The sequence below is a fragment of the Myxocyprinus asiaticus genome, chromosome 14 (assembly GCF_019703515.2).
Source record: "Myxocyprinus asiaticus isolate MX2 ecotype Aquarium Trade chromosome 14, UBuf_Myxa_2, whole genome shotgun sequence".
Classification (NCBI taxonomy): domain Eukaryota; kingdom Metazoa; phylum Chordata; class Actinopteri; order Cypriniformes; family Catostomidae; genus Myxocyprinus; species Myxocyprinus asiaticus.
Window position 1 is genome coordinate 27,131,097 of NC_059357.1, and position 23,034 is coordinate 27,154,130.

The 23,034-nt window shown below is 39.8% G+C and overlaps 1 protein-coding gene across 7 annotated transcripts in view; it reads right to left on the minus strand.

Annotated features, from left to right (window-relative positions):
- Positions 1-1,985: 1,985 nt before the first annotated feature.
- LOC127451826 (G patch domain-containing protein 8-like) overlaps positions 1,986-23,034 on the minus strand; it is a 47,807-nt gene continuing 26,758 nt past the window's right edge. For 4 of the 7 annotated variants that reach the window (XM_051716786.1, XM_051716788.1, XM_051716787.1 and 1 more), the window contains exons 3-8: positions 18,415-18,487; positions 9,285-9,352; positions 9,096-9,182; positions 8,380-8,523; positions 7,573-7,703; positions 1,986-7,380 (exon numbers count right to left, since the gene is read on the minus strand). In XM_051716786.1, coding sequence (XP_051572746.1) covers positions 3,432-7,380; positions 7,573-7,703; positions 8,380-8,523; positions 9,096-9,182; positions 9,285-9,352; positions 18,415-18,487 — 4,452 coding nt within the window. In that variant the 3' untranslated portion in view covers positions 1,986-3,431. Of the gene's footprint in view, positions 7,381-7,572; positions 7,704-8,379; positions 8,524-9,095; positions 9,183-9,284; positions 9,353-12,980; positions 14,433-18,414; positions 18,529-18,872; positions 20,578-23,034 lie in introns of those variants that run through there. The other 3 variants (XM_051716789.1, XM_051716792.1, XM_051716791.1) reach the window with 3 other exon arrangements.

Below are 23,034 nucleotides of genomic sequence, written 5' to 3' on the forward strand. Positions count from 1 at the left end.
GTTTTATATTTTAGCATCTTCAAAGTAGTCACCCTTTGCCTAGAATTTGCAGACATGTACTCTTGACATTTTCTCAACCAACTTCTTGAGGTATCACCCTGGGATGATTTTTAAACAGTATTGAAGGAGTTCCCATCTATGTTGGGCACTTATTGGCTGCTTTTCTTTATTATTTGGTCCAAGTCATCAATTTCAACTTTTTTAAAATTTTTATTAAATTTTAGATTTATAATTAAATTAATATGGTGGCATAATTATATTTTTGTCTACAAACCTCATTTCAGACATTTCAGATTTTTAAGATCATGAGAAACATTTCAGGCAGGTGTTTCAAAACTTTTGACCGGTAGTGTATATGACTGGAAAAATAGTCATTTATTTAACTGAAAGTCACAAAATGCAAAATAATGCAGGTGCATTTTGAAATGTTTTAACTAATCTTGTAATGACTGTCACTTCAGTTCTACTTTCTGAGTATGAATTATCATATGCAGTAAAAGACAGAACAATATGCAAGCACTGTAAAAGGTTTTGCCACAAACTCAGCTGACTGGTTTCTCTCCTGTATGATTTCACATAAGTCTCTTCAGACCTGGTTGATTTTAGTTGAGAGCTGCGGTGATTCTGTAGCAGCGGTGTACAGCACAATTTTCTTACAGTGCTTACATATTGACTGAGTCTCGTTTGGAAGGCTGCGTCCTCCGGAGGTCGTATTTGTCGGCCGCATACGTCATCCAAAAAAATGAAACGAGACAGCCTCGATGACGTATGCGGCCGATAAATACGACCTCCGGAGGACGCAGCCTTCCAAACGAGACACAGCCTTTTTTCGTGTCTTGTCTGTCACTGTTTATTGTTTCCACCTAAAATGCTGCCACACAAACGATTTAAAAGTGGCGGGGGCATCTTATACGCCAATTTCACCCTCACACTCCGTCATGCTGATATTGTGTGACAGATTTTCACCTCAACGAGAATTATCGTCACGTTTTAAAATCGCGAGATCTCGTCACAACCCTACCTTTAAACCTTACTAGGCTGTGTACAATCTTGAATATTTATTTGCAGTAAACACACAAATACACGAAACTATAGCCCCTGGCAAACAGGAAATGATATATACTGTTGGACAGCTGCTTACTGATCTTGGCGCTCTGTTGGCACACCTTTGCATATGCTCGGATCCCCAGCAAGGTAATTTCCTCCTAGAACAGTTGTATGTAATTTCTTTCTTTTGCCACTTTCACTGAAATTCCAAACTAATTCTGCTTCCAGGCCACTGAGTATGCGCTGCTTGTGCTGTTGATGGATACGTCACTCTGAGTCTAGAGACTTCAGTTTTTAATCAAACTAATAGTTAATGTGAATTTGTTTATAATAATTATTAAAACATTAACACTACTTGTATTCTATTAAACTAATAGAGTTGTCTTCTGAAACCTTACAAGACTGTTCTCGTAAGACATTAATGCTTAAAACTGATGAAAGCAAATTATCCAAAACTTGGTTCTTGCTAAATCCTCTAGGATGATCTTGCAACATATCCTGCTTCCTGATCTAATGCAATTGAAGAATCCTCCAATGGTGCCATCTAGTGTTTAAATCCAATAATCGTCTGTGGTTGTAGAATTAAAGAAATTATGATTGATGCGGTCAAAACACGAGTAAACATATACACACACACACACACTTGCAAAAGCGGTATCAATGTTCATTTACTATGGACAACAATGGATTTTTTTGTGTGTGTGTAAAATAGTCAACTGCAGGTACAGGTGACCATTTTTTGAGTTTGTGTTCTTATACTGTATCTTAAAAGGAACTTACATACCTTCAAGCTGTTTTCTGGGGTTCTACCTAGCATGCAGGGTATTGTGGTGTAAGATGAATGGCCCCTTAAATGTCTAGGAAACAGCACAATTTATCTCATGTGAACATATTTAGAATGTGCTTATCTTATACCTGTGATTGAGAGGAGACCATGAGAAAGTGCAAAGCATTTTATTTTAATGTCCAAGTATTTTTTTAACATTACAGGTTAAATAAGTTTTATGTCATAGATTTATCTAGGTATTAAAAGTATCATACTTGTACATTAAGTGATTACAAGTCAAATTTTTATTTGCTGATGCATCGAGGACTTAAAAGAAAAAAAGCTAATGTCATTGCTGCAATTTACAGTACAATTACAGTCACCAAAACTTGTACAATATTCTTCTGTCCCTCCACTTTCCAAATACTCCCCTGACCTCTGTTGTACCAGCCCTGATCATGTTTACATATCCTTTTTTTTTCATTATTCTTTTTATTAGCATTTTTAAGCAGGTGTTACAAACCTTTATTTTACATTATCTTTTTACAAGTTTATTTACATTGAACTAACTGTACAGAAAGACAACAAAAACATTTTCCAAAAAAGAAACAAAATAATTTAAAATAAAATAGAAAATAAAATTATTGCAGAACACAATCATACAGTTGTTACAAGATGCAAAAAACAGCATCTCAATGTAAAATTTTCAGTGCAATATTTCACAATTTTATTAACAAGGGATGGGAACCCTCAAATCCCAAAGTGTAACCTGGTATGCAGTTCCAACAGCCTGTGACAATATAAAAACTTGTGACATCAACATTTGTGATGTCCATGTTCCATTCACTATTTTCAGATCATTAATATTGATTTGCAACCAACCACAAAAAATAAGTTGTTCATGTTTTCTTACACCCTTTGATAGAAGTATGGTACTTTTATAAGAATTAGTATGAGCTGAAAAAATGACCAAATATTATGGTAAACTTGTAGTGGGCCCATCGTCAAATTCATCACAGCCTGTTTTTTGAGAATCAGGCACAATTATATCTTCACATATTCATACGAGTTAATTCATTTAGTCAAGAATGCTTAATACACAGAAAAACAATCTCCCAATGACCCTCTAAGACTGCCCTTGTCAACCCTATCAAGCCACACTTAAGGCCTAAAATCAGCCTGTGGATATAAGAAACACTTCAGACAATGAACAAAAATGTATGACATACCATAGAAGACTAAAGATATGCCAGTGGTTTCTTGTCCTTTATCTAGTTCTGAAATCCATGTCCTTGGCCTATAAATAAACCCTTGCACATTTTCTTTACTCCTTGACGGAATATACATATGATATACCACTAACTGCCGACCAATATCCTGGTCCTGATTTCACATGATTTTCATCACATTACAATCTCAAAAGGTAGCCAAGAAAATCTTACTTTTATTTTTTTTTTTTAAATATACCCATAAACTTGTCCTGATGAGATGCCCTTATGGTAGCAGAGTACATAGAGGACAGAGGATTGTGGGTAGTCATAGCATGCCACCCAAACTAAACTCAACTTTTCACACTTCTGGGCCTGGTCCTCTTCATGAGAGGAGCGGGATATCATTTTCAGGAGCCATGGTTTGGAGGGTGTTGCAGGTCCTGCCCTGAGAAGATAGGATGAAGAAGTGGGTGTAGCTGCAGGGCAGCTGCTGCTGCTGCTGCTGCAGTGGCTGGCCGATGGGCAAAGAGAGTGGGGTAAAGGGCAGCATGGGGGATATGGTGTAGAGAAAGAGGGGTGTGATGGAGCGCAGAGGCTGGTATAATATGTATTGGTTGGCCTGACAAAAAGGCAGTGTGGTGAGCTGGAATCAATCCTGTGTGTCCTAAAGAGTGACCCAATGAGTGGCCTAAGGAATGTCCCAATGGTGACAAGGAAATAGGGGTTAGATGATGTTGAGGGATGTGATGCACCTGGGCTAGTTGGGCATGTGCAGGGTGATGATGGTGCTGGGTATGGGGATGAATACCCATGGCTGCAGCAGCATGATGCTGCAGGATGGCATGCTGCATTGTGGTAATGGAGGTAGCAGAAGCTGCAGAAACTGTGGGTTGATGGATGTGTATAGGCTGCAATGCAGCTGGTGGAGGCGGCGGTACATGGGCAAGGTTAGCCGCTGCTGCCAAATTAGCTGCTGCTGCAACAGCTGCGGCTGAAGGGAAGTTCTTCACCTGCTTGGCTAACAGCTGCTGTTGAATGTGCTGTTGAGCTGCTTGTTGCAACTTGCTGTATTTTTCCATTTCCTCTGGAGTAAAGGTAATTGGTTGACTTTCTAAAGGTGCAAGTCCATCTTCTTCAGCTTCTATGCCCATTTCCCCATCCTCCATTGTGGGTGCGGAGTAACCAGCGTAGGTGTGCATAGCAGCCTGCGTTCCCATATCAGGCCCCATTAGATGTCCATCCAAAATGGGATTACTGGGGTCTTGCCTTACCTCACCTTGGTATTGTGGGATCATCATAGCTGGATCGTGCTCATATTGTGGCTGAGACTCCTGAAGGGCCTGTGTGTCTGAGACTGGATGTCTGGTCTCCTCTGACACTACAGCATTTGGTACGGCCTCCTCTAACTGTTGCTTTTGTTGTTGCTGCTGCTTTTGTTGTTGGACTGGTGGCTGGGGTGGAGGAGGAGGAAACTCACGAATGGGTTCTACCAAGATAACTTCACTACTATCAGAATTTTTCCCCTGCTCTGACTTTTCACTCTCATTCAAACGTGTAAGAGAAAATAATGATGGTTTCTTTCCTGCCTGGAGTTTACCAAAAAGGGGCAAAATACTTTTGTTTCCAAGGGCAGGGGGGAGCTTGGGTCCAAAGTATCCTTGTGGAGGGTCCTTGATCTTGATGCCTGGCTTGGTGCCAGTTCCAGACTCATCCCCTCCTTTTCGAGACTGGATTTTCTCCAGTAGCTGCCGAGCTGTGAATGAATTTCGATGTTCTGCAGCACCTCCACCTTCCTTTGAGGCAGTTCCACCACTACATCTAGTTCCTTGTGCTGATGAAGAGTTGCTCTTTCGTGCCTGTGTGCGGGAAGAGGAGGACCTTGGAGACTGGGAACAGTAAATGCGCGACCTGTTGAAATCACGTCGTCGCGTGGAGCTGTCAGATCGCCGGCTGTGACCATGTCGATGTGGAGAACCCTTAGTGGAGCTAGATGAACGACTAGCAGAGCTACGGCTGTGACTATAAGTGCTACGTCTATAGGGGCGAGCGCTGCTGCTCCTACTACTGCGACTAGAGCTGCGACTACTACTCCGTTGGTGTCTCCGCCTATGTTTTCTGCGGCTGTGTGAGCGTGATCGTGAACGAGAGTCCTCCTCAGAGGAAGATGAGGAATAGTGCCGTCTGTGAGACCGCCCACTATCACGCCTCTCATAGTCTGAGTCTGAAGAAGGTCTTCTTGATCTATGATGATGTTCTTCATCACTATAGTCACTATAACTGTCTGAGTAACTGTGACTACGGCGGCTGTAAGCACTGCTCCCTGCAGAGGAACGCTCAGAGCTACTTGAGTAAGATCGACTGCATGACTTCTGACCTCTGTGGCGTCTATGGTTACGGTCACCTCCATGAGACGATCTACTACGTGAACGTCCTGATTGTCCTGAATCATCACTGCAGTGTCTGTGGTGCTCACGTTTTGGTGTGGAGCGACGGCGAGCTGGTCGGGAATGTTGAGAGGATGATCCTCCATCCTCTTCACTGTCACTGCTGGGAGGTCGACCTCCACTTAAGCTTTTCTGGGCTGAGGCAGAGCAAGAGGCTGCGGGTGCATTGGGGTCAGATTTAAGGATTTTAGTACCATTGTGCTCCTCTGCAGAGCTGGGCTTTCCTTCACTGCTTTCCTTAACTCCAGACCACTGTGACATCGTGTGGGACCGTTTTCTCTTTCCTCCATCATGGGACACAGTTACTCCAGATGACTGGGCAGAGGACACTCCATCTTTTCCCCCCTTGTGTTTCTCTTTTTCCTTATCTTTTTCCTTGCTGTCACCTCCCTCTTCATTTTCCTCAGCATCACATGGTTTATTTTTGCTTTTTTTTCTTTTATGTTTTTTTTTCTTTTTAGTTTTATCATCTGACGTCTCATTCTCTAGCTCCCCGTCCACTGCTGCTTTTTTGCTGCGTTTGGAACGCTTGCTTGATTTCTTATGTTTCTTCTTCTTTTTCTTTTTCTTAGTCCCTGCAGACACATCTGCACTACTTTGTAATTTCTGCTCTTTGTTCTCATTATCAGCACCCCCCTCTTTTAAGGATGAATGTTCCTTTTGATCAGTACTTGGTCCTGCTACCATTGTGGCAGTGCAGGTCTCTCCACTAGTGACAGGAGTAGTATCCATGTTGCCAGACTTGGATCCCTCTACTCCATCAGGAGTAGTATCCATGTTGCCAGACTTGGATCCCTCTCCTCCATCAGTGCTAGCTGGATTGGCAGATTTGCTATTTTTCCCTGCCCAGTTTCCTTTGTTTCTAGACAGCTTGAAGTCAAAGTAGAGAGGATTACAACTGTAGGAGAGGGATGGCTGAGCCTTAGTGAACTCCAGCAATTCAGAAGGCCATTGCAAGGTGGTGCTTTCATCCTTACTAAGCACAGGAAAAAAAGGTCCAGTTGGCATGCGGGGACCTGTGTCTGGAGGCTCAGACATTCCTTGCTTGGTATCAGCTGGTTGGGAAGAGATTTCTAAATTTGTTGTATTACTTTGCCCCGCTGAGGTACTACCACATGATTCTTCCTCTGTCTTCATTTTGGTTGATGTAGGAGGAGTTGTGTTTTGCACTTGTGTAGGTTCGTTCACTGTCTCTTTTTCAGATTTGCTGCTGACATTTAGCTTTATTTGCTCTCCATCTTCACCTGCTTCTGCTTTTTCATCTTCTTCTCCATCCTCTTCCTCTTTACTGGCACACTGGTCTGAGGCCTTCATGAAAAGCAGAAACTTGAAATGAGGCTTGACCCGACAGTGTGTAGGAGGTACATAATGGTAATACTGTGGCTCCTGTCCAGAGTAACCTTCCTCCTTTTTCATCATCATCTTCAGCTTATTCAAAGTGGAGGCCAGGGCTCCTCCATCATCTGGTTGTGACTGTTCATCCTCACCACCTGCTGCACCTTGTGGGCTATCGGTGTTAGATTCCACAGCTCCTTCCTCTCCTCCTGTCTTTTCTCCTCCCTCTTCCTGACCTTCTTCTCCCTCCATTGCTTCTTCACCAGTGTCTGCAAAGACAGCTGCAGCTGTCTCAAGTTTGACAGGGGCTTTTTTAGCTAAGGAGAAGGAGACACTAACTTTGGGAGCCTGTGAGCCTCCAGAGGGCGTTGGGGAAGAGCTAGTTTTATTGAAGCCAAAGCTGATGGTAGGGGTTGTTCTTGGGGAGCCTTGATCACCAACACTACAGACTCCCTTATCTTCAATAGGTTCTGTGTTGGAATCTATGGTCATAGGCACACCATCCATGGAGTCTTCTCCCTTCTCACCATCTACTGCCACTGTAGTGGGTTTAAACATAGGGCCACTACCAGGGACACTGTAAAAAAAAAGGCTGGTAAGAAAAAAAATATATCATGGCTGCTATTTTATCCCTCTGAAATGTACCACTTACATTGTTGGCATAAACACATCTGTAAATGGGCAATAAAATGGCACAGTGAAAAGATGTGATATGACTGGTAAAACTTCCCTAAAAACCATTAGAAGGCAGAATTAGAATTTAACTTACCGCTCTTGCTGCTTCCTTTGTTCTGCCAGTTCATGGAGACGCCGCAGCATCTTCTCCTGTTTCTTGCCATCCTTTCTCGAACGAGAAGACACATTCCGAGCAAACTCTCTCTGCTTCAGCTCTTTCAGTCTCTGTAGGATTAGACAGAGATGGAGGAACAAGAATTTATTGAGGGTGGAATAAGAGGAAAATTGTTGTGGTGTCAAGGTGAATTGATCTTTAATATGAGGAAAACAATGCCATGTTCAAATGTACACTACCGGTCAAAAGTTTTGAAACACACTCATTCTTTATTATAATTTTTTTCTTCACATTTTAGAATAATAGCAAAGTCATCAAAACTATGGAATAACATAAATGGAACTATGGGAATTGTGTTGTGACTAAACAAAATCCAAAATAAATCAAAATTGCATCTGCAAAGTAGTCACCCTTTGCCTAGAATTTGCAGACATGTACTCTTGACATTTTCTCAAACTTCTTGAGGTATCACCCTGGGATGCTTTTTAAACAGTATTGAAGGAGATCCCATCTATGTTGGGCACTAATTGGCTGCTTTATTATTTGGTCCAAGTCATCAATTTCAAAAAAAATTTTTTTATTTTTATTAAATTTTAGTTTTATAGTGAAATAATATGGTGGCACAGTTATATTTTTGTGTACAAAACTAATTTCAGACATTTAAGCATAAACCTTCAGATCAAAAGATTTTTAAGATCATGAGAAACATTTCAGTCAAGTGTTTCAAATGTTTGACCGGTAGTGTATATGTTTTTCAGTAGTCATGCCTATGTGTATCTCTCTTACCTGTTTGTGTGCATGGTCATATGAGTTTATGTGATTGTCAAACTCCTGATGTTTCTGATATTGCTTGTCACACAGCTCACAGTAGAAGTTGGCCCTCAGGTCCTCCAGAGCTTTGGCTATGGCTTTCTCCTTTTCCGCATAATCCTACAAAACACAAAACAAATCAAACATTAATGGAGGGAGGTTGACTAAATCTGAAAAACTGACTGATGTATAAGCAATTTGTATAATGATGTATAAAAGTTTGTGGAAAGAGGCAATGTGAATCTAGAGTTGCGTACTGTACATGTAGGATAATTTGTCATGGTTAAAGATGTCATGTCTTTGCGTGTGAAGGAGAATACAGGATACATATTCACATTTATCTGCTGATAACCTAAAAAGTTCCACAGCTTTAGAGATAGAGAAACTCTACATAGGGTACCCACACCTATCTTCAGTGATCTTTTGTGTGTTTGTGTATGTGTTTGTGCTGCAGTGAAACAAGAGAAGCTTTGTGTCTGTCCAAGGCCAGCGACTGTGACAAATCGATCTCAAACATCCACAGAATTTTAACAAGATAAGACTCTACCAAGTTACTCAATAACAAATGGGGAATTAAGGAGTACTAGAAGGCGATAATGACGACAGAACAGAGAGGAGATGATGTGTGAAGAGTTGACAGATAAATGGAGAGATGAAAACAATGTGATCAACCTTTTTTACAAGAATTTCACCTTGTATTTTTGACGCAGTTCCTCTGTGTCTTCTTTTTCTATCTCCAGTGCCCGACGCTTCTCTGTGGCATCTTCTGCATAATCCAGCTGTGGGTGTATGAACACACACACACAGGTTAAAGATGCCTTAATTAATACATTTACATTCAGTAGAGAGTAAGAAAAGAGCACACACAACCATCTTCTCACCTCCATCTCCATGCGCCCCATTCCCATGACGTCATATTTGAGAACGATGGGCACAGGGTCAGTTCGTCCTGTGAGGTTGGGGGAAGAGGCAGAAGAGAAATGGGACAGAGGTTAGACTGCTCTTCAGAAAAAATTGAAAACTTGGGGCAGGACAGCCTGCTTAGAGCACAGGGTGCTGGGTTAGAAAGACTGCCTTCAAGTGCAAGAGACCAGAAAGCTACAGTGAACCAAACTCTAGCCATTCTCACAGCTTCATGTGCAGCTCTCCTATAAAAGGCCATTCCAGGTGCTGCCATATGATTGTAACTAAGGCAAATTTTAATCTTGTTTACCAGTTGAGTTTTCAGTCAAATCTTTTTAGAATGAACAATTAACCGCAAATGAACTGCATACACTAAAACAGTATAAAAAGCTTCCATTAAAAGAAGCGAGGGACAGAAAACAAGAAGGGGAAGGTGGACTGAAGATATCGTTGAATCTATTGGAGTATCTCTACAGTGGCCTCCTTGCTGTGTATTGTCTTTTTCTCCCATTCTTTTTTCCTGTTATTCCCCATACCTCTCCCTCCCTTTTTGGGCCATCTATTACAATGCAGTATACACTGTGTTCTGTCCAAGTAATGTTCTTAACTCAGGGCAGAAAATCATGTGAGTTTTCAGGGGGAGTGCTTAAGAGAGGGAGAAGAGATAAGCATTTAAAGCATTGTTTCACAGCACTGCAACAACACTGACTTCCTTAATCCACAGTATGTCTTTCCTGAATGTCTTACATATTACATTCTCCTCTTTAGACCCATTATGCCAGAAGCAGTTTAAACCCCTGCAGGTCCACCTAGATGCAAACGAAGGTCCCCCATGATATTACTCTTTTACGGATTCTCATAGCCTGTCATATTTTTTATATACGCAAGCTGTGAAAAGACCTAGATCAGAGGAAAAGAAACATAAGAAAACAAATGAACACAAATCAGAATGAAATAAAAGAAAGACAAAACTACACTGAAGATTGACACGTAATTGCTTAATCCACTCATAATCAGCCAAACGAAGCAAAGAGAGAGGGGGGGGGGAGAGACAGAGGGGTTGACAAAGGAAGAAAAGAGAGAATAAGGACACAAGCACTGAGCTACAGCAGAAGTGACGTCAAAGGCCAGAGGTTGCCATGGTGACAGTGCAGGGTTGGGGAAAGGATATACTTACCTGGGAGAGTGTGGGGGGTGTCAAACATACAGACACATAGACAGGAAAAGGTGGGTGTGGGTCTCAAATAAAGGAGAAAGAGGCTCAAGAAAAGAAGTCCTACTAATTTGCGGTTGCATGGAGATCACCATGGTCACAGTCAATCAATTGTTTGGATTTTAGTTAATTCTGTCAGTCTTCCTCTTTTTTTTTTTTTTTTTTTTTTGGGGGGGGGGGGGATCAAGTTTTAAAATCAGGGTCAGTTTATACCCATGGGCTGATGTTATAATGACAAAAGGCAACAGTGAACAAACTTGTAAGTAGCACAAGTTATGACATGATACAGCACAAGAAATATGAAGTCATATCTACATTAACTTAAATACTGCCACAGAAGGGCTAGAAATTAGCATAGGGTGTGTTTATCCACAGGTGCTAGAGATGCAGAAAGCCCTGTTACATTATGGGAATTTCCTTATACTATTAGCATAGCATTTTCAGTACAATGATAAATAAATCTGCCTATTAACTATTAAAAACAAGATAAAAATCCTGATAGGTTTCCAAAACTGAGTGGAAAATAAGTACAATTAACTATTTTTAAATCTTATATTTCACAAAATTTAAAATAATAAAGTAATCAGTAGTAAGAAGCCGGACATTTTGAGAAAACCATGTTTGAGTCACTACAGATGATACCTAGCCCTTAAGTAGAAAAAGACGCATTATTATTTGGAAACCTTAGACTGTCTAATTTGTGGCAGAGAGAAAGACTGTAACTTCAGCCCAGTGGTATAATTGTTCCTTTAATGAAGTGATAAAGGAGCGTGTGCAGAACGATAAAGGCCTGATGGGACTCCAGCCCCCAACATACCTTACAGGGAAGTGCATTGTGGGATTCACCCTACCACTATGGCGCACTAGAGTGTTTATAAACAACAAAATGCCAAAAAATCAATATAATAAATGAGCACTTTATAAATAAGATCAGTGTTTCCCAACCTTTTTTCAGTCACGACACCCTTTGAGAATTTACAAAATTCTGTGGCACCCCGCCGGGAGGGGGAACATTTTAGTTACATTTTGGATGCTAAAACATCCCAAATTTAACAATCTCATCTAAATCTCACAGGGGACTACTACTTACCTCAATAATTACCTCTAGTTTCATTCAGATGGAATTATTTTTTTAGTATACAACTTTCATTATTGCATTTCTCTTCAGTCACTTGTTTTCCAACATGACATGCAATCATGTGCCGACTTACATTTATATTGTTGTTATTTGCAAATACCTTTAACAAATACATTTACGGGTAGTTTAAAGGATAGTTCAACCAAAAATTAAAATTCTATCATGATTACTCGACCATATGTTGTTCGAAACCCATATAAATTTCTCTCTTATGTGGAACACAAATGATGTTATGCTAAATGTTTCCCAGTCACCATTCACTTTCATTCATCTTTTTTCCATACAATTAAAATGAATGGTGACTGAGAGACACATTTTACCTAACATCTTTTGAGTACCACGGGTGAAAGAAAGCCATATGAGTTTGCAAAAACATGAAGGCGAGTAATTGATGACAGAATTTTCATTTTGGGGTCAACTATTCCTTTAAAAGTTCAATTGTATCCCTTTAATTCAATGCAATTCAGTTTAAAGTTGACAAAATGCACAGAAAATTAACAGGTGAAATCCTGAAAGAGGGGACCTTGCTGCTAAATTAGTTATGATGTTTATTGAAAATAGATATGTGTAATATAGATAATAAGATGACATTTTGAATATTATGCATGCATGTTATTAATAAAATAGTATTTATATTATGTAAATTGGTACACAGGTCTAATTATTATTAAAATGACTGATTCACAAGGTAGAGAAAATACCTGTATAGGACACCCCAGTTGGGAATGCTGAATTAGATAATTGACTTAACAATATTTAGGTATTCAAATATGTCTTTGTGGAAAGTCTTAATTTTCTTGTCATGATTAACAGATAAATTGATTAGTGTAGCCTAATTATGGCATAATTTGAATATCATTCACCTGAGTAAATTTTATAATTTTCCCTTAAAGGTAGGGGGCAATCCCAAAATCAGGCCCAAAGTCAACAATCTCAATCCTTTCCCTTCCCAGCAATCAAAGTCTTTAGGAACAATGTGAAGTCAAAACTAGTATTATGCATTCCAATGAAAGAACATGATGAGACCGGACAAAAAAGGTGCAATGCAACAAAAAAGGGGAAGTGAATCTAAGTATCCCCCCCAAAACTGAAATCAAACAGAATGAGCGTTTTCTAGAAGTGCCTATTGAACACTAAGAGACAGGCAGCAGAATGAAGACTAATACAAAAAGAGGTAGAGACCGTTTAAGCCTATTAAACACTGGTGCTCTGATGATGAGAAAACAAGAAATGGGGGAAGTAAAATCAAACAAAACAAAATGAAAGCATAAATCAAATCAAAATAAAATTACCAATTCAATCAGGGGAAAAAATAACATTTACCACTAAGTTTACCATCAGCACAACATGGCCAGGATCATAATGCTGCAAAATAGAAACACCAATTGGTTAAGCAGGAAGATTGAGGCACAAAGAGAGCGTTCAGGGGTAAGGGGTAAAGGGTTAGGGGTCGGTTTGAGGGCAGGGGCTTTGGTGTATCCCCAACCATTGGGCCGGGGTGATTACAGGGATACCCTCTCACCATCCCCGACATTCCTGCTCTCCTCCTCGTTACTGCCCATTTCAGAACATTTAAATGGTACTATAATGTCAGGCTTTCAGGATCCTCCAAGACAAAGAAAGGACATGGTTACTAATTTCTTACTCCATGTCTTGCTGTGGACTTTCATCTAAAACATAGGTTTTCAATAAGAATTCTCTCCGCTATCCTCCTCATGGTCCTAAAGCTGTCCACTCTCTCGTTTCCCCTCTCTTGGTTGATTGTCAACAGAAATATACCAACCATCACACAATCCAAAAAAAGAACACCCTCCTCCCAGCTTCCCCTTTCTCCTACCTCCCATGCGGCTCCAAGTCTCCACGTGAATGTGGTTCTGAGACCGAGAGGCCATCGTATGCATACTTCATCACGCAGTTGTAAAAACTATGAGAAGCATACACTGTGAGAGAGCTTTTAGCAGCGCATCATATTTAGAGGACTAGATCTATTTAACTGCCTTTTTCCTCTTGCCATTTATCTAGAATCAATTCCAATCTGTTTTTCAATCTCTTGCGTTGCTGAAAACTTGGGTTCACAAGACTGGGTCTCTACAGCCAGCATGCTCTGCAGGAGAGGGGGAAGGAGATGGGTCAGGTGAGACTTTCAAGTGTATACTTATAAGAGGAGCAGTGGGATGCAGGCAGGATGGTGTGAAGACTTCTCCCTGCAAGCCAAAACACCTGAGCCCCCACCCCTTATTTTAGTGACACACACTCTCTTCCACTCCCACATGTACCACACATGTACATTCACTTCACAAAAGTGGACACAGACAGATAGACCAATCAAAGGCGGGAGAAGTGGGAGAATGGGCGGGAGATTGAGGCTCATTCTGCAAGCCATTCAGGGAGAATCATGTGAAAGAGGCAGAATCACGTTTACAGCCAATCAGAAAGTCCCATCTCATGTTCTCAGCCAATCAACACACCCCAAATCGAAGCCAAACATATATTAAACTAATATACAAATACTATTCTAACATAGGTGATTTCTGAGCACAATTAAGAGAAAACATGTAATTCTACAATAAAAATGTTTACTGATTCCATTTTGGTGTGAGTTTCAAATCATAGCGCTGGTATTTTGAGCAGAGAGCGTTAAGTGATTGTAAGCATTTATAGAAGAACTAAGAGAAGCCGTTAGGCTACACTGTAAAAGGGGAAGAGTTATTTTGTATTATATCAAGAAAAAACATCAACACACTTACTCAAACGTACACACAGACATACAATGGGGTGGGGGTGGGGGTGGGGGGGTGTTCCTACAAACCTTACCTAAAAAAACAAGAGTAAAAAAAAGAAAGAAGAGTAAAAAACAAAACAAAACAAAAAAACAGTCAATACAATGGAAACTCAAAGCATTGGGGAGACATTTCATTAAATTCACACTCAGTACAAAGGCTCTGTTCAAAAGATTGAGAGAAAAGGAAAAGGATGAGGTTCGAACACCATGGCATGAGCACCAGAATGGGTGAACAGACATGTTTTTGTTTGTGTGTGTGTAACAAATCTTTCCTTCTAAGTGCATTCTTTCGAATAGTTAAGACTTCTCAAACCAACACAAACACAACTGGGTCAAAACATACATACATGGGTCAATTACATCAGAGAAGGCTTTACTCAGTTTCTTCACAAGTTCCACAAATCAATTTGCATTTAATTTGTAGTGCATGCTTTTCACAAGCACTCTCATGCTGCCCCTCCCTAGTTCTTGAACTGCAAAATGGAACTAATCTACGTCCTCATGCTCACAGCAAGCTCCAGGTCTTTATCTGATCTGGAATCTCTCTCTTGCTGCAAAAAACTTCAGACCCTCCCAATCTGCTCTGTGTATTAAACAGTACGATGACAGGATAATGACAACCAAGAAAGAAAAAAAAAAGTTTGAGTCAGTGTTGGTGTTTGGATTTCGCCAAGGTAGAAAACAGATGGGTGGCCTCGGTGCACACTAGAAACATTTCTAATCTATCACTCACTTGACTTGGAAAGCAGCCAATGGAGTGTGTGTTGCTAAAGCAAAGCAAAAAAAATAAAAAAAATAAGAGCTGCTGTTGTGCTTTCTGCTGTTACTGAAAGGAAACTCTTTTCTGAGTAGGGCTGTGTGATATCGTATATGTTTACATTATTATGATTTTGTTGCCAGTATACAATGAAGCTACATTGTAAATACCACAATTTACATGCACGATCTTACAACAACTATGCTTAATGTATAAGGTCATGTAAACGCCTAAAACGGTGTTCCTTTATTGGGGTAAGGTCATTATTGTTTAAACAAACTGACTGGCATGCATAGATTTTTGCCCATTGCACAGATTGCATGCCTTTACCAGCTTATCCAGTGTCCGCTTTTGTTGTGCACATGCCTGAATTTTATTCCAGATTAAGCTTCCTAAAGACCACGGCAATTAAAAGCAGAGAATAACGTTATAATTTCAAGTCTCATGAAAATATGGTTTTCAAAGCTGATTTTTGGTAGTTATCAGCGTATTGGTGTGCATGCACTCAATAATTTTAATAAAATTGTATTTACATATTAAAGCTTCCTAAAGACCATGGCCGGCTGACTCAATTGTTTTTAACTGAAATTAAATTGTTTAGTAAAAGAAAAATATATGCAGTTACATACTGTTGTTAATGACTATTTATTGTTATATTGGTGCATAAATAAAATGACTGAATATTGTTTTAGTGTTCATAAAATAAAATAATATTAAAAACAATGCATTCATTTTAAACTTGATTTTTACTTTATACATTCTGAATCTACTTGGCAACAATGGACGTGGATGAAATGATGGTCCCAATGATTGAAAAAAAAACCCTACCTGAAGATATTATAGAGCAAATACCTAGGTATCGAGACAGGAGGGAAAAAAGCAGAAAAACATTAAGATATAAATTAGTTATATTCTCCAGCACTAATTTGAAGGAGAGGATAACTAAAAGCAGAAGAAATGCTTCCCCTGCTTCCCCTTCTCAATTCTGTGTATTATTGTTCTTACTATGGTTGAAATGGAATGGTGAGGCAAGTGGACAATGGGAGCAATGAAAACAGATATGGTGCATTTCTCACTGAGTACTGAATTAAGATCTTGGTCTTTTACACAACGCTGACTTCAGCACTTAAACAGTGGAGTTATCTTAACAGCTGCAGGGCCGTGGTCTGGACTGCATGTGTGCGTTTACACATTAAAGTGTTAGCAATAAAAGCAGTCTCAAGGGAGGTGCTCACATACTCTACTGATGGGCAGAATAAACTTGTAAAAAGTAAACTCAGACAAACCTTAATCGTTTACATCCAATAGGAGGCCAGAGTGAGTCTAATAACTCATTAATATTCTTCTCATTGTTTTTTGTTAGACCAATTTCGTAAAGTCATTTTAACAAGCCAGCAAGATAGAAAGGCAGCTGGGTTTGCCTTCTTTCACCTTGTGTTGGGAATGGCTTGTACTGATTTGCATGTGGGCAGATCAATTTCCAGAAACATGAGGGTGTTTAAATGTTTCTGTGGAAACAAACAAAACATCCACACACATGCATCCTACTGGGATGAGAAAGTGTGTGTGCACGTCTCAGAATCCACTGATCAATTTCAAAATAGACCTCAGTTTGCCAATAATTGCTTCAGCATAAGGTAATGACCGAGAACAGCACAGTCTATGCCTTGGAGGACAATTTAGACATTTACTCATCCCTCATCCAAGAAAGAGACTCCCTTCTAAGTCGTACAGTGTTCCCTTCCATAGACTGTGATTTTTTTGCTCACAAGTCCCAAACTGTACCAAAAATGTGTTACAAGTATAAGTTTCTAGATGCTTAAGCACATCTTTTAAAGTCAACATGAAATCAAAATTGACCCCATTTACTTTCTTGTTGGTCTCTGTAATCCCTCTGAAATCTTATAACTTGCTCTGCCTCTGAAATTACTTTCAATTTTTGTGAACACCATTTTATGTTGACTGTTAGTGACTGTACCTAAAACAGGTTTTGTTCACCGGTTGAGAGGCTGTAGACAAAACAGATGTAGTCAAACTGAACAGAAGTGATTTTCCTTCAACTATAAATGTAATCCAGCCCCAATGACATGAGTCTAAAGCAGAGGTGCCCAAACCTTTTCCTACAAAGGACCAAAAATTAATCTTGATTGTCTACCGTGAGCCGAAAGTTAATGTTGCATTATATCAAACTGTTTTATTTTTAAAAAGTTGCCCTATAGTTCCCCTCCTTTATGATTGAATAATAAAAAATGACTCTGCAATCTGCTTAATGCAGTGAAGAGCTGTGTCAATGGCATTTTTTCCCCCTCTTGTCATAAATGGCAAGGCAGGCCAAATCAAAGGTCATCACGGGCCAACTTTGGGCATCTCTGGTCTAAAGACTGCATCTAAGCAGGTAACAAAATATTCTGTACCTTCTAACAGTTAGCTCACCTTAATGCTTAATGTAAATCTCAACTCTGCTGTTTGAGCAAAGCAATCTTCTGGGGGGAAGAATGGCCCATATCCATGTTCTTCTACTCTCAAGCGCTATGCAAAGCAAACGACCGCTGAACTCACAACAACAAATCTGCATCAACAACACACGTCTCTGACATTCTGCGGGCCACAAGTCAGATGCAGGGGAGAAAGTAAAAGGGGAACTGGGATGGGAGAAATAGAGAGGTAGGATAGAAATGGAAAACAGTTGCTCTCCCTGACCAAATGCATTACAAAAGTACACCGGGTGAATTAATGTTTTTATTTAGTGTGCTCAAGATTATCTTGTGACCATTTTTTGTTTTGGTTTCTCTTTGATCCTATGCTACACGCATGTAAGGGTGTGTCTATCCATATCTACTATAGACAATAATGCTCCATGGGAGAGCTTGTATACAAATGTTCTCTTCTATCTTCTGCCACCTCAGACACTCTTACCAACCTCTTCCCCCATCTATCTCATCATATCTTCCCCCATTCATTGTATATCATCAGCACTATACCCCAAACAAAACCATTCCTTATGAGACATAATTGATGTCAGTACAAATGATAAATACAAATGGGTGTGCTGGAACAGAAAAGAAAGTGATCAGAAAAGAAACATTTTACAATTGATCAAACCATAGGGCATTGATGCTGTTGAGTGGAAATCAAGTGTAAGAGAGAAACACAGAGAGAAAGGGAGAGAGAGAAAGAGAGGACAAGACAGAATTTGACAGAGAAGAGTGCTTGCTTACCCTGCATAGTTTTGCCCAGGCCTTGTCCCAACTTCCAGCCATGTTTCTGAAGAAGTCGGTGCCCAATGTTATCCTGATGGGAGGAAGAGAGGAAAGACCACAATATTCCAATAATAAGAAGCATTTCCACGCACACAGACACACACACACTTGGTCACAAGCACACGTGGTAGCCAGACAACTGTCAAAATATCTTCACTGTCATCAAAATTAGCAACATCTGCTACACCTTTAAACTCTATGTCAGATAGGGAGCAGAAAGGAAAGAGAGGGAGATAGAAAGAACAAGAGGAGGAAAAGCTCCTACAGTCTGGGGGAATTTGTTGTGCAGTGCTCTAACAATAGGGGTAACTAAACCCATCTGAAATCTAAAGTCTAAAATATAATTTATAGCTTAAAATGGGGGCATTCCTAGTGGAGGTAACAGCTAAAAGAAAATGCATGTAAATGCTACCAACCTCCGAGTCTACAAATTCACTTTCAGTCTCAAGAGAAGGGAGGGAGGAATGTACGGTTATATACGTATCATGACACATAAATACATATATAAACTGCTTCAGGGAGAAACATTAATACATAAACAACTAAGATTAAACAAAGAGGAAAGAACAGCACAGACATAGAGAGCTTGCATATACATAAAACCAAAAACTTTCACAAGCTTTTTGTGAGTTCATCCCCATGACAACAGAGCCACCACGAAAACAGAGTATGTAGCTTTAACGAGAGCGACAGGAGATCGAGGGGCAAGAGAGGTAGATAGATTCACAGATAGACAAAAAGAAAGATGGAGAGAGAGGGAGGCCTCAGGTTACCATCGAGAGGCCCAATCTGCAAGTGTGTGAGTGTGTGGGAGAATGTATGTGCATTTAAATACTTCTTTTAAAAAAATTAAAAAAAAGAGAGGGTATTGAACGAAAGAAATTAGATGCAAAAATATCCACAAAAAAAAATTCAAGCAAATCAAAAGCAATATGACAAAAATAGAAACAGCTATAATCTGATCCAATCATAAAGAAAAATAAAATGTAATGCAAAAATTAAATGCACTGGGAAAATATTAGTATCTACACACACGCACCACAAATAAAAGGCCATTATAAAAAATAAAAAAAATGAAGGTGAAACCAAAACCATTAACCAACATGCAGCTTTTTGTACAAAAGAGACGGTGGTTTTAGTAATAAGTATATACAAGAAGAGGGAGGGCAGGCAAAGAGCTCAGGATGTCGTTAGAGATGAGGCCAACCATACAGCAGTGATGCACAAGGTAATCTAAACAAATGTAACAATTTACGAGATTAAGATGGAGCAGGCTAATCCATGATTGGTGGTGTGAGAGGCGAGGAATGGCGCAAGAACTAGGTTAGAGCTTTATAGGTAGGGAGGGAGCGGTCGCCTCCACAAGACACACCCACTTTCCTTAAGTGCTGCCGTTTCTTTGCCACGCCCTTCAATGTTTTGGCCAATTTGGAAGCTGAATGATGAGCTGACAGCCATCAATCTTATAATCTGTTATTTTATTAGAGAACGATGAGACTTGTTTTAAATAGTTCAAATAGCTATTCCATTTTTTCCCTGCTTTTGTGTCAAGATTGCCACTGGGATTTACTAATATTTTTCCATTTATTTTATAGGGTTATTGCAACAGGCCTCCTGAGATGTCTGGCTTGCTAACTCACTTAAGGGTTGGGTTAAGATTACATTAGATTCAAATGAGAAAATCTGTTGCAGATTTTAAAGCAAGGCTTCTTGCTCAGTTTATCTATATTAAATTTAACAATAGGGAAAATTAGGTTTTACACATCTTAGAACAGGGGTTTTCAAACTGTGGTCTGGAAGGGGATACGTGGAAAATTTCAGAGAAAACAAAGGGTAAATTTGTTTTATATTTACCATATTTGACATTATTTTGACGTTTCATTCTACTTTCAATAGACAACAAATAAATTTCAGTGAAACAAAAATGACATTAATACTGGATTGGAAATAGATACGCTGCCAACTTAATACAAAATAAAAGTGTTACCGAATATATTTCAATTTTTTCTCCAGCTTTAGTACAAAATATAAAAGCCAATTAATTTTGCAAACAACAGGTTATCTTTATAATGTCACATACAATTTTTCTCACACAGTATATTGAAAGGAGACTATATATTTTCATGTATAAAGTCCTCTTTATACATGAAAATATACAGTCTCCTTTCAATTGGGCAATTTTGGGATCCTTGGCATCAAAAATTAAGAAAACCCCCATATTACAATAATATATATAGAATAATGGTGTTTAATCTTCAGCTGATTTATATAGCTGCTCCTGCATGTGTGGTGATAAAATATGAAAATGTTTTCTCCAGATGGCTAGTACAGGGGAGGTGCACTAATGTTCATCTTAAAATATCCCCTTCGGGACACCCTCTGGACTTCTGTGCGTGTTCTTCGTTCAAATTACAGAGATGAAAAAAGACTGTGGGATAACTGTCTATCAGATCATTTCCTTTTCCTTATTTATAGTTGGCAGAGGAGACCACAGAGCACAAGTCAAAACCAATTCAAGCATGTGACTCCCATGTTCCAAAGAGAATGAATACATCACCATAGCAACATCTAAAGAAATAGATGTAAAATAGGATTTATTATAACATGTAAGGTACAACATGATTCACGACTGTGAATATAGACTGCAGGATCCAAAGACTGCAAGTCCCAGGATCTTTAGTTTATCAGCAGTGCAGATGTGCCTGCAGAAAGCCCAGCCCAAATGGCCTGCAATGCAGTGGCTTTGCAGAATACTCTGTGAACACCACGCAAGCATTTCATCATTCTGAAGACTAGTGAGGCATCTAAACAGGGAAAGCATTCAACTGACCTCACATTACCTCTTCCTGCTGAGTGGAGCACTTTACACAGTAATTCTAAACTCCTCCCTCTTGAACAGAAGACCAATCGAACAAGAAAACCACAACATTTAAAGAAGAGTTGTCTTAGTTTAGTCTTATTCCTCAAATCAGACAATGGCCTTGAGGCAATCACCAGTGCTGTGATTAGGGCAATGGCGTGTCAGGCAGACGTGGGAAGCGAGTGGGTTTTGTGCGGACAAACAGATGAATGCACTAAAATGAAACTGACAGATGAAAAGCAACAATGCCGAAGAATCCAACAGCAGTGCAAGTGGAGTGAAAACATGTCCATACGAACCTGGCTTTTAAACCCTGGGCTGTCAAAAGAACAGTCAAACGTCACACAAAACTGAAGAAACTGACCAACCTCTACAGCTTTCTACTGGTCACACTGTCTCTTTGATCCACTACATTATCACAGTGAATAGACATCTACACATCCACTAACTGTCAGTTAATATAAATAAATATACTCAAACAAATAAAAAACAATGTTATTTTGTCCAAACAAGTACACTCCCACAAGTGATAGAGAGGGAGGTGTGGGGGTGTTACCATAGTAACAGCAGGGAGGGAAAGGGATTAAATTAAAAACAGGGAGAGAAAGATGTGCAGGGCAGCGTGTGCATTTCTTTATTCCATGTGGCTATGAATGTGTGTAGGGGTCTGCCAGGACAGATAATATTAGGAGCGTTTAGGACAGCTTCATTAAGACTAACATTTGCCAACATAATAAAACCAATTATAGTCTGAATTTGATTAGACTGTATAAGCAGGGGTTTTAACAATATATTTGACAAAAATATGTCAGATGACATATGCTGTGCATTACTGGGAAATTCATAGCATAGTGATGTTACAAAAACATGTCACCATGTAAAAATGTTGTGGGCAGGTGCATATGACATGTCAATATTACATAATCAATATAATAGAGAGAATATAAATAGTCCTGCACACTGTAGTAGCTTTTATTAACTGGCTAAGTATCAGTTAAAGACATTTTTCTATTCTATTTCTTTCCATGTAAAAAATGTGAATACCAACCCACTAAAATAGCATGTGCTCACAAGATTTGAGGGATTATCATACTAACACACTAGAAATAAAAAGCACCTCACAGTGATTTAACCACACAAGGAACTGATGGCCCAATTTGAAATGTCAAATCAGGTGAGTCTGCAAACAGCAGAAAACTGTATGAGCCAGACTGTGGTGGCTAAGGATGAGACTATTTATGAGGTGACAGTGTTCCCACTAAAACACACAACTTCATATGACCATCATACTCCACAGCAGGATGGCAAAAGGTCAGTCGCTTTAAACCGAGAAAGGGATATTACCAGCAAGAGCCAGAGTGAATCAGAGCGGTAATGTGTGACAGAGGTGACCCAGTTGAGGTGGGGTAGCTTTTAAGTCCTCGTGGTCGCGTAGTGATTCGCCTCAAGCCGAGTGGTGGAGGACGAATCCCAGCTGCTTCCACGTCTGAGGCTTGTTGAGCACGTTGCCACAGAGACACAGCACATGTGGAGGCTTCACGCCATCCACCGCGACATCCACGCTCAACTCACCACGCGCCCCACCGAGAACGAACCACATTATAGCGACTATGAGGAGGTTACCCCATGTGACTCTCCTTCCTAGCAACTGAGCCAAATTGGTTGCTTAGGAGACCTGGCTGGAGTCACTCAGCACGCCCTGGGATTCGAACTAGCGA